This window comes from Quercus lobata, chromosome 9 (assembly GCF_001633185.2).
Source record: "Quercus lobata isolate SW786 chromosome 9, ValleyOak3.0 Primary Assembly, whole genome shotgun sequence".
In the NCBI taxonomy this organism is placed as follows: domain Eukaryota; kingdom Viridiplantae; phylum Streptophyta; class Magnoliopsida; order Fagales; family Fagaceae; genus Quercus; species Quercus lobata.
In genome coordinates, this window is record NC_044912.1 from 14,753,695 (window position 1) to 14,766,411 (window position 12,717).

The following is a 12,717-nucleotide window of genomic DNA, read 5'->3' on the forward strand; positions in this document are numbered from 1 at the left end:
GGCTAAACTTAAACACTGGTAGTGGTGCACAACGGTGAAGCTACCATTGGTGGTTTCCGATCTTTCTCCTCTCCCTCTCTATCTCTAATTCCTTTTCTTCTTCTTCTTCCTTTTTTTTTTTTTTTTTTTTTTTTTTTTTTTTTTTTTTATTTTTTGTGGGTTTGGGGATTGGGTTTCTTTAAAAATGGGTATATGGGTTTCGAGTTGTGGAAATTTGGAGGCTTTGGTTGCTTTCAATTTTGGTGGTTATGGCTTTGGGGATTCAATGGTTGCTTTCATTTATGGTGGTTGTGGCTTGTGTTTGAATCGGTGGTGTTGGCTTGGTTTTGGTGGTGTTGGAGAGAGAAAATGATGGGGAGGCAGAGAGAGAAGAGAGAGATTGGTGTTGATTTATAATATTTTATTGGATAATTTATATTATTGTAATGAGTTGTATTGAAAAATAAGAAATGGGATGTAGTGTGTGTGTTGTAAATTGGTTTGCTAAAGTAGATAGAGTAACTTTATGTGTGTTAAAATAGGTATATTTTTAGAAACCTAGATGCTAATGCTCTTAGTGAAAAAAGAATGTAATTAACCTAATGATATGTGTAAACACTAAATTTCAAGTTTACAAATCAAACAATCGAAATAGCTTCACAAATGTATATTTGTATTAATGAATTAGTAGGTACAATTCTTTGCAATTAAATTCTATAACAATAGAATACTCCTTTGATTTGATCTCCTTGAAAAATCTTTGATTCAAATGCAACCTTGATTCTAACATCAAATGCTCCTCAATTTGATTGGGAAATGGATTGAGAGATCTTTGAAGTTAAATTATGATGAATCTCTCACTATGTGTTTGTTAGAAATCCTTTGTTATTCGTGTTCTTTGTGTGTTTATCACATTTTTTGTGCGTTCGAAGATTGTAGTGGAAGTTTTTCAAGGCTTTGAAGGGTCGAATCCGTTGATCTTCACCAACTTATAATTTCTTGAAGTTTTTGAAAGTTTCTAAACTTGATTTCAGTGAACTTTGGGATTTAAGAGGATGACTTAAAAGATTTCGCTTTGAATGTTCCTCGTCTTTGAAGGTTGAAGTTTTTTAAAGGGTTTGGGGCTTGATTTCAGCAGAGTTTCAAGACATCTGAATGTTTCTGAATTTGTCATCCTCCAAGACTAATGAGAGTTTTTATTTATAGGAATCTTAGGGAGGGTAATTGACTATCATTGATGATATGCATCATATTTTAAATAGAGAGATTTTATTTGATTAGCTAATATATTTTAATTTAAAATAACACATGATAGCTTTTAATTAGACTACTTATATCATTTTAAATTAAATATCAACATATATCAATAGGCATTGACCTTTAAGTATTTTTTATAATTTTTATTTAAAAATACTTGAATATTTTCATAAGTTCCGAGACACTGACAATAAAACCTACTAAACAGCACGGGGCGTTATGTAATAAATGGTTTCAAAATTTCTACCTCTACACTGTATGAGTATGGTAGGGGTATAATTCTTTGTGTCAGACTGATGATGGTCTGCGTGACGGTAGTGTGAGGCTGTAAAGACTATACTACTGTGTTGGAGTTTCTTAGTTGGGGCAGTACATCAGAGTAGAGCCCACGCATTTGAATGCGAAACCTACATTTGGTGCTTGACGCAACCGAACGAATACGGAGTTGACGTGTAGTTCTATTTCAAGTAGATGCAGAGTTCAGTGATGGACTCATGGTTGACTCCTGTGTAAAGTAATACGGATCAACGCGTTTAAGAGCATTCACACCCGCCCTGAAAAGATTCCAATTCTTTTATCTTAATTAATATATTTTATTATTTTTTTGAGAAACTATGGATAGTTTGGTATTTGTCTTTAAATAATAGTTTTCAGTTTTTTTAAAATATGTATGGACGAAAAGGTATGTGAAAATATGTATAATATTATTTAAAAACTGAAAATATGTGTTTAAACTCATGTACCAAACGAACCTTATATATTTTATTTTTTGGATATATTATTTAGTCTCAATATTCTATTTTTTATTCGATTTAAACTTAGGAAGTACGAACACTTCATTTAGAATGTTATATTGATATCGTATTTTGTATTGGAATGATATCCTATCTGTCGTATCATGTTATAATTTTTCAAAAATTGCTCATGTCGTCGTGTTATACCTATATCCATGTCACTGCATCCTAAATTTAGACCCAACAAGAATGGGAGTTCAAAGACCCCATAATAGAAGGCAAAAGAGAGGAACATAATTACGAGTGTGAATAAAAGGCAGAAGAGATTTAAAATTCTTCGACAAACAATACTAGAGGAGGGACACAACATATTTCACTACTTATTAAACTAGTAAGTTGTGATTGGTGAGCATATAGACCAATCACTATCCTAAATTTTTTACTCACAAATCATAATTTGGCACCTTAACAAGTGAAGTTATGAAGAGTGTATAAAATATGTTGTATGCATAGATTTATTATCCTTCAGCCCCATCTTAGGCAAGCAGAAGTGAACAGTTACATAAAAATACCTAACCTCAAGGATTGAGCCGATCACTTGCAGCCTGCTCTAGTTCTAAGTTTTCAACTCAAGCTCAAGCTGAATTGGTCAGGACTTGTTTGCTCAAGTTGGACTAGAGGGCTATTAATTATTTACAAAATTATGCCTTGGACCATGGCACGTTGTTGCAAAATCTCCCCAACATCCTGCAGCCATTCTAGAGCAGGATCTGAGGCCACTTGAGAAACAGCACTCCCTAACATGGTACAAAAGGCTCACTGCAACCAAGAACTTGAAAGTATATCAGGATCCAGTATTCTAAAAATTGAATAGCAATGAAGGAACAGGACGACCAATGGATCCCGCTGGCCTTTGCAGATCAATTCGATATGTTGTGTCATTAAGCAAATCATCCAAACAATTTGTTTTGCAAGACTGCAAGACAGCAAGAGTCCCCTTAATTCCCCAGTCTTTCCAATGTCATGGCAAGTGCAGCTGCAGTGGAAACTAAAAGAGGGGTTGTCTTCTTGACAAGTGGGATTTTACGATGTGACTGAAGAAAAGGGGAAAAAAAAGCAGCAACATAAAATGATGGGAGAGATCAATGAATAAAATTTTGTATTGATTAAGCAGTTACCTTCATAGGAAGTAAGAAAGTAAATAAAACTGACAAAAGGAAGAAATGAAGGAAGAAAAAGGAGCGAAATGGCATTGGTGGATTTACATCATCTTTTGGTATATGAAGTTAGACTGCCCTTCTATCATTTAAAGTAGGCTAAGTGGTATGCTGAAATACAATGTTTAGATTAAAAATGCAAGCATTTGGACGGTACAGCACACAGCAGAAAAGGATGAAAGTGAATAGTAACTTTCCATATTCTTCACTTAGGCCCAAGATATGTGTTGGAAGCTCTGTATCTATCATCGTAAAGCAAGAATGAAGGTGAATGTGGATGTTGGACATCAAGTTCCATTGCCTACAGTCAATAAAATGAAGCAAATTAATAAAGTTTGCAAAGAGTGGTTTTCTTCAAAAGGAAAAATCTGTTTGCTGACTCATTGGCATTATTTGACCTCTCCATTTACTTACGTGCCTCAGTTGACTGGTGCTTGAGTCAGATTCTTGGTATGGGTTATGGATTAGGGGTTCCTGCATGGCAATTCATACACAGGTCACAAACAAGAATACTTCAAAACAAAATCAAGGTGGAAGTGTGGATAAAAAATTACCTGTAATAGTTGAGTTTGGACAGGTGAATCATGTTGGTGAGAAAAGAAATTTGGTGAGTGATAGATGTTAGGATTGGGTTGCTGATCCATGACCAGATTAGATTGTGGGTACATGCATTGAACCACTTGGCTTGTATCAAAATTGTACATACCCTGCGTAATGCAATTTGGAAGGATAAACATCAAATAAACTCTACACACTGAACAAGTAGAAGGCATGGACAATAGACATTACCATTGTGAACTGTAATTGCATAAAAGATAAGCAAATTTCACCTGCATAATGGGATTTGGTGTTGTGGCTTGCGATGAAATAAAAGCCCTGGGGGAACTTGAAATGCAGTTTACAATATTCGGTGGGGATGCTTCTATATTCTGAACTCCTTTTGTATGAGAAACTTTTCCATTCACATTGGATAGTTGACCTCTATTAGGGATAGCCCTCTCCTTTTCTTTTGCTCCTTTTACTCCATTCTCATCCTGATCATCAATTGTATTTCCATCCAGGAAAATATCTGCATGTTCACTTTCAGAAACATTTGCACCTGTGCTACTTGAGGTAACAGCTTGAGCCTCCTCAGGTTTTAATGTCAAGATTTTCTCCACCCCTTCCATCACTTCATCAAGTTGACTGGCAGCAAATTGAAATGCTTCCTCAGACTCAGAAGCCCTGGCAGATAACTTAAGCATTTTGTGGCACAAATTTTTGTAACGGCTTGCAACAACCAACTTGGGATTATCTTGTATGGTAAATTCGTAACTATCTCTCACACTTCCAGACCTTCCATCTTTTGTCCATCTCTTCAATATATATCGGGATGGGACAATCTTTATATTCCTGTGATCAAGCACTTTCAGTGCATGGCTACATAGAAACCCAACATACTCAAACTTCAGACAACTGCAAGTAACTGTATTATCAGAAGAATCAAATTTAACTGTGTGTTCTCGAGCTTGCCCAAATGTTTTAGCCTTGTACTCCAACAATGATCCATTCTGATTGCATTTGTTAACAACAACATTTAAGCACTTCTCATATCCCCGCTGAAATACTTCAAATGCCCTTGGGGTGTAAACATCACTTGCATGCTTTAACAAAACCACGTTCCCCATTAGTCTTGGCAAACATCTGTTCATGTCATTGTTAGCTTCAGTTTCTTTGTAACATTGCTCTTCTACTACCCTTTCAAAATACTTAAAGAAATGAAGAATGTCAAGGTCAGAATTTAAGTAATTTTTCAAATCATTAAATAAACACTCACCCAGATGCAAGCCATTCATGTCAATGAAAAAAGTATTCCTGCCATATACCACAGCCCATTTCTCTCTCTCCCTAAACATCCATCTTAACCACTCATTCTGCTGAAGACCATATTTTTCCAGCATAGCCTCCCAGGCACATATGAAATCCTCCTCGTCCTTGTGGTAAAAGATACATCCCTTTAGATCTTTAGCAAAAGAATCAGTCTCTTTGACTACATGGCTTAGGTGTTTGAGAGCATTCTGATATGTTTGCCATACACATATACGATGGCTTGTTTCTGGTAAGACTGAATTGATTGCTTCAACAATTGCTGCATCCTGATCTGTGAGAATGGCCTTTGGCTTCTTCCCAGACATTGCTTCTATGAAAGTTCGAAATAGCCACTTAAAAGATTCTACAGTGTCATCGTATAAAAGTGCAGCCGCAAAAATCAAAACTTGTTTGTGATGGTTCACTCCTATAAACTGTACAAATGGCCGAAAGTGTTTGTTTGTTCTGGAAGTCGTGTCCAAACAGACCACATCGCTGAAATGGTCATAGTCCACTACCATATTATCATTGGTCCAAAACATGTTACTTACCTTGTCATCAATATCTAGCTGTATAGCGTAAAAGAATGATGGGTTTTCAAAGTGCTTCCTTTGAAAATAATGCAATAGACGCCCTGCCTCTCCCTCCTTCATATCTCTTACCCTTTCAGACTGAAGATAAATGTCATAATCAATGGCAAGATCATCAAGGGATTCCTGGATTTCAAATCGTCTATTCATCAATTCAAATGCTGATTTAGAGTGCGACCCCGAATTATCTTCTGAGCTAGCTTCAGCATCTTGAGAACAGCTTAATTCTCTTTGCAATGGTAATGTTTGAGCATTAGTTGGGCTTACATTGTCATGATTGTGTTGTGCTTCAAAATGTGTAACCCGGTATTTACCATCAGGCTGACGAGTAATGATCATATGTGCCAAGCAACCAGTTCTAGTTTCCTTTCGGTGTTTCTTCACATTAACATCTCTTTTGTCTTTCCTTCGGTATCCCTCTTTAGAGCACGTGAACTTCCTAGATACCACCTGACCATGCACCTTACTCCTATTTACCCAGTCTTTACGAACACTAAAACCTACCAATCTCGCATATCTGTTGTAGAATTTGTATGCATGTTCATCTGATTCAAACTCTGTACCAATTTTTAGTACTGCATCTTTGCTGGCTTCATCATTTACGCAAGGATTGGAATGGGTTCCATTACCATGGACAACTTTTGGGCTGCGGCAGTCCTGCTCCACATTCAAGTCCAAGTTATTTGATGCTTGAAGTCTCATATCCATATTCTCTTCAGGAGGACTACTTGAGCTGCCATCATCTCCTTCCATTGACCTTCATTAAATAGGACACATGAGTAGAACATTAAATAACCAAAAGAGAAAAGTATTATCTATAACTTCCTGAACAATAGAAACTGGCAAAAAAAGAAATGATCACAAATCTCCATCCACATTGGCCTTTTAGTTTTGAGATAGAAATCCTGTAAAATTATTGGTGTGACAAGAAAGTTTCATCATATAGGGGAAAAGAATACAGAATAAGAAGCCTAATATTTGAGTTCCAGCCAAAATTATTATACTCAACACAACATGCATGAATGCATGAACAAATACACACACACCACAGGTGAAATTTTGAAATTTTATTTTAAATTATTGGTGGGACAAGAAAATTTCATCATATAGGGGAAAAAAATACAGAATAAGAAGCCTAATGTTTGAGTTCCAGCCACAATTATTATACACAACACAACATGCATAAATGCAGGTAAAAATAAACACACAGAGAGGAGAGATTTTGAAATTTAATTGTAAATATTCTCTTTATAATTAACCTAGAATTAATAATGATTTTTTAATCAAACCCTTTAGTGAAATTTAAATAACTTCATGATCAGAGTTCAGAAATTTTTTCATATCATGTCATGCTTTACTGACCCGAAGTTTAGATTGCAATTGATGAATTAATAATAGAATCAAGCTAAAAATGTCTTGCAAACACATAAGCAATCATAAAGGAATTCAAACCATCAATTACACATATGAAATTTTACATTTACAAATTCTGCACCTATTAGCATCCTCTACTATTCACCAATATCAGAATTGATTTAACAATTGATCACATCATCTCAGTCTACCACACAGAGAGAAGAGAACAGAAAGAAAAAAAATACACAAACCCAAAAAAAGAAGTAAAGTCACAATAAATCTGGATAGCTTCCATTAAACAAGAGTTTGCACATCTATATTACCTTGTCCCTTTTGTTCAAACAGTGAGCATATCCCCATGTACATATTAAGAACTTAAAAAGAAGAGTGTAAAAGCTAATGATTCTTTTGAGCCTTATCCTCTGTTTTTGTCTAACATGATCAGATTCATTACATATATATTTTTCCCTTAACCTAATTATATGCCCTAAGAAACTTCTTTCTGCCGACAGAATGACATTCTATAAATCACATTGATATACTTGTTATGAAGAAGCAAAGAGCTTTATGCAAGCCAAAGTCCAAAATGGGTAAGGTCCAATTAGACAAACTTATAAAAAACAAAAGTATGGAACCTTTCTAAAGAAGAGCCCTTTCGAATTGCCTCTAGCATATAAAACCTACGGGCAACTGACCCCACCCACTAGAATTAGTTGCTAGGTAATCCATGAGCATTCACCCCTAACAAGCTAAGCAGTTTATACTCATGCCAAATGTTGAGTTGTTTCTATGAGGAATGGTACCTTTTCCACAGTCCTAGTAGAGGTGCACCCTCAACAAAAACAAGAAAATATTTTACTAGAATATTCTATGTAATTAACAAATATTGCTATCACTTATTTCAACCAAACTAGGGCCTTTGAAATGCAATACAAAACGTATTGGGACCTACCAACACCTCAACTTCAAACACAACCTGCTTAGTTCTCAACAGGAATAACTTATTTTCATTGGTTTATTTGGCTTAAAAAATAACATGGGCATTAGTCAATTAAGCTGAAAAAAACTGTTTTTTGTCTATGTGTGTGGGCAACCAAGTTAATTCCCCCGGATACACATTTTTTGCGTATTTAACAAAACAACAAACTAGTATGGCTAATTCTCTAAAATCACTTATATTGTAGCTATTTTCACCCTTTCAAGATTTGGGTGTTCGTAATTATCTTTCTAAGAATCCATTTTGGGGCCCCTCAATTTGGCATCTAAATTACACACAACATATAGGAATGCACTACCTTTCAACTTTCAGAACTTTTTTTTTTTTTCCTCTGGGTCCTATCCTATGTTTACTGATTCAGCTAAACAAAAGTGCAAGTTTGTAACTTTGTGTGCTTAATTAACAAATAACAAAATAAAATTCAGGGGTATGCAAATTAAATCAGTTCAGTTTGGCACACAAATTTCCGAAACCAAAAAAAAAAAAGCTTTAAGCTTTAAGCTTCACACTGAACCATGCCGCATTAAAATCCACATAGCTCAATATGGGCATAGTTTTCATATCTAACATGCAACAAATGATTACATAAAACAGAACCCAAAAGAGAGAGAGAGAGAGAGAACCTGAGGCTTTGATTCTTGGAAGAAGGGTCTGAGCTGAGGGGTTTTGTGTTCTTCTCTGGAAACAGAGATGGGGGTGTCTGGGTGGGTTCGTTTGGGTCCAAATCCAAATGAGCAGGAATTCGAATTCCAGGGGTTTTGTTTGCGGGAAATAGAATTCTCAAATTCCAGTGTTTAGTGCGATAATCTAATTTTTTAAAAGATGCAGGAGTTTCCTAAAATTATCTGAAATTATGTGCATGTCATTATAATTTTTTTAGAGTAAATTACCATTTTAAACCATTTAATTGGTTCTAAATCAAACATTGGATTTTTAAAATCATATTCATTAAATCTTGAATGTTTTAAGACCATTGATATTTATGTTTATTAATTTGACTAAGAATCTTTTCTATTGATATCGAAGGAGACGTAACTCAAATAGTAAAGATTTTAGATGTCATCTCCAATATTATTCTCTCTTTTTCTTTCTTTTCTTTTTTTTTTTTTTTGTGATCACTAAAATTGAATAATATATAGATAAATTTTAAAATTTTCTTTTAGGCATTGACAATTTTATATTGAAAACGATAAATAAAAATTTTGCAATATGCCTTGTGAATATTATAAATTCGTTTTATTTTAAGTGGCTAAGCAATTAAGCATATAATCTATGGCTCCCACAAATAATAATAATAATAATGTCATGGCTTTTTTATGATTAATTTAGTTGAATTATTTCAAACGTGAGATGTGTGTCATTCTTAGAACTAACTGCCTTGTTTTTTTTTTTTTAGAAGAACTGCCTTTTTTTGGTTGCCTATTTTTTCTAACATGATAGTTACACTAACTTTTGGACTATGCCTTTATTATTATTTTTAATGCAAATTAATTTTCAAATGCCTAAACTAGTTGAAATGGAAGTGCATTATTTTCACCTTACTTCTCAATAATCTCATTTTCTTTTTTGGGTTTTTTTTAATATATATATATATATATATATATGGAGTTTAATTCGATCTATACTCCCATTGGTCTTTATTAATTCATTGCTAAATATTTATAAACAATTTTCTTTTATAGGATTATTTGTTGACACTGAAAGGAATGTGACTCAAATGTTAGATTATTTATATGGCTTATTAAAGGAATGATGTTCAATACCTTGTATTTAGATTTTTATTATCTTTTTGTGTTATTGCTCGATACCTTACATCTCGATTATTACTCTTTTTGTGTATTTTTTCTTTTCAAATCTTTTGCTTTGTTGTCGCGGTTCTTAAAATTGAATAGTATATAAATAAATCTTAGATTTTTCCTGTAGCCACTTAAAATTTTATATTGCTTATATGAAAGAAAATACTGTGCAATACCTTGTGAATATTATAGATGAGTTTTATTTTTATTTTATGTGGCTAAGCATACTAATTATGTCTAAGGCTTTTATATGGTTAGTTTTGTTGAATTATTTCAAACTTGATTATGAATTATGATGTATGTTATATTCTCAGGATCAAGTGGATTGATTTTTTTTTTCTTCCCCTTTTTCGATTGTCTAATTTTTCAAAGATTGATATTTGCCCCTGATTTTGGACTATGGCTTATTTTATACAAATATAGGAGCGCATTTGCATTGGTTAAAAAGCCGTGAGGGCATCGCTTTAATCACTTTTATTTATTTCTTCTTTTTTTTGCGTGTATTTTTTTCATAAGCAAATTATGGACGGAGGTATGATTTAATTGTTCTCTACTTACAGTTGATTTTTACTAATTCGACCTATTGCTAAATATTTTGAATTTATTTTAATCAATATGTAGCCATTATTGAATATATGGAGATTAATTTAACAACTTTTAGATTGCATTTATTTTTTATTTTATTTTTCTATTCCATGAAGTAGTTAGTGTCTCAAATTTTTGCTTTAACTATTTCACTCCATGCCAATAAGACACCCAGAAAACCTCTAGAGTTGGACAAATAATGTGGTGGATTGCTCGTGAGACTTTTGGGTTTATGTCATATCTCAGATCAAAAAACTTATCACCAGTGTACTCCTATGAGGGAGTAATGCATTTAAAAAAAAAAAAAAACCAATTAAAATTTTATTTTGAGTGTAATGAATAATGATGGAAGATATTGTAATATATAGAGTGTGAATCTTATATTTGGCCGTGCAATAATGGCAAATGATCAATTTATACAAGCTAATATTGCGGCTTGGAGGTTGGACCATCTTCAGTTTAACACTTGAAGATGTCAATTGTCAGCAATGGTGAAAAACGTTACTGAAAATTTTATATCATTGGATTTATTAATCTGATAAAGCATGCCAGGTAAATTTACTCGAAGCCAAATTTTATTTCCTTCTTCTTTATTCAATTATTATAACACCAAGTTCTCTCTGATCCCTCATAACAGTGTTGGTCAGGGATTGCAGACCAGAAGACATTCAAAGGTGACCCCCATAATTTAAAAAAAAAAGGCAAAATGATAAAACTTGAACAATATTCGACGACCAGTCCTGCAGTCACTTCAATCTTTAATTTGAATCTGTTTATGGAAAAAAGCAATCAAAAACAAAAAAGAAAATGTTAGGATGTAGAGTCAAATATTATAAGAATAGAAACAATAATTTCATGCATTTGCACATTTGTGCCTAGTGCCTACGTTAAATCAATACTGCAATCATGAAGAAACACAACAATTATTCACAATGTTGTGCATTGTTTGAAAGCATAGCTATAAATATAACTCTTAAAACTAGCTTAGAATAGTGTGGCAAACTGCGATTAATAGAGCATAGGGTGGAACATATATATAGTGACAATTTTTTTCTAAGAAAAGTACATAAAATCTTACTACAAGTGAGGGGAGGGAGATTGCATTTAGCCGGAATGCTTTGGGCGATCCTGAGAGCGTTGCAGACGCAATCAGGCTGCACTCCTCGAAGTGCATTACAGCAGGCAGTATTTGGGTTGGCAGCACCGGGGAGTAAAAAGGCCTGGCATGAGGAGAGGTTGTCGAGCCCAGGGCAGCTCTGTGCCTCAGCTGTTTTGGTCTGCATAGCAAGTGCTATAAGCAAAAAGAGCAGTGCAGCTTGAGAGCTGAGAGAGACAAGGGATTTGAGGGCTGCCATGATGACTTTGTTTTCTTTCAAACACTTAATGGTTTTTTGAAGTTATGTTTTAATATTTTAGGCTATTGGGTTTATTTATAGTTAAGAGTTGAGTGATAAGAGGTGAGTGGTTGCATGAGTCACCTAACTTGCATATTAGGTTCATCACGTTTATGGGGAGGCTTAGATTGTGTTTAGAAGCGACCTGTTTGCTGGGAAGAACTGGTATGAGTGGAAAAATCTTCAAAGAAATGAAAAGATTGCCTATCCTGTCCACCAATTATATGGAATATTATTCGAAAAACTGATTAGCATAATTATATATATAATTTTGACATGAATCAAATAAATGGAATGAAATTTAGATGTTGATATGGATCTGATCTGATTAACAAAATCAACCCCTATCATGCAAACATGAGCTCTTATAACCAGTTCTCCAATTTGGCTAATTCATAATGAAAAAAAGAAAAAACATATATAATACCAAAACAACTTGAAGACCACTAAAATAATACATGATGAGACCATAATATTAGGAGTACTGTTAGGTGAGGTTGAATTGGACTAATGGCACCTGCTTTGCTGTTTATTGGGTTGCATTTGAATGAAACTATATTAGGAACTAAAATTCTCCAATGCCATTTCCTTTGCACCTTTCTGATTTAGAAAAGAAATCTTGACTTTGTCGTGGAAAATTCCAAAGAAAACAAATTGCAACAATTATTAGAGTTTCCCTCATCACTTGAGTCCCATCCCCATTTTCTTTTTTCTTGTTTGACAGGTCCTTCCTCTGATTGATGATATATATTTGGATGTCACAGATAAAAAAACATAAGAAAGACTTTTAATTTCTTGATGTTCAAGGAAAACTTTAATCTTCTTAGTCTTTCCGAGCCAAGAATAACTAAATAAACCTATTTGTCCTTAATGGTGATTGTCAGTGAAAGGCAACATTTAACTTCCAAAGTAGGCAAGTAAATAGAATTGCATAATTATAGGATGAAATAGCAAAGCTGGACAA

General features: G+C 33.9%; 2 protein-coding genes across 3 annotated transcripts; both read right to left on the reverse strand.

The window, feature by feature from the left end:
* Positions 1-3,112: 3,112 nt before the first annotated feature.
* LOC115960433 (protein FAR1-RELATED SEQUENCE 5-like) lies at positions 3,113-8,835 on the reverse strand. Of its 2 annotated transcripts, none has more exons than XM_031079338.1 (5): positions 8,602-8,835; positions 4,018-6,382; positions 3,742-3,894; positions 3,606-3,661; positions 3,113-3,488 (listed from the first exon to the last, which is right to left on the reverse strand). In XM_031079338.1, exons 2-5 carry the CDS (start codon positions 6,376-6,378, stop codon positions 3,287-3,289), a joined length of 2,772 nt encoding a protein of 923 aa, XP_030935198.1. In that variant the 5' UTR covers positions 6,379-6,382; positions 8,602-8,835; the 3' UTR covers positions 3,113-3,286. The 2 variants fall into 2 exon arrangements, with proteins under 2 accessions (XP_030935198.1, XP_030935199.1); XM_031079339.1 differs by having other exon boundaries at positions 3,602-3,661.
* A 2,081-nt stretch (positions 8,836-10,916) lies between these two features.
* Positions 10,917-11,768, reverse strand: LOC115960590 (protein 108-like). Its single transcript, XM_031079532.1, has 2 exons — positions 11,438-11,768; positions 10,917-11,128 (listed from the first exon to the last, which is right to left on the reverse strand). The coding sequence occupies exons 1-2, from the start codon at positions 11,712-11,714 to the stop codon at positions 11,118-11,120; spliced, it is 288 nt and encodes a 95-aa protein (XP_030935392.1). The 5' UTR covers positions 11,715-11,768; the 3' UTR covers positions 10,917-11,117.
* Positions 11,769-12,717: the final 949 nt, after the last annotated feature.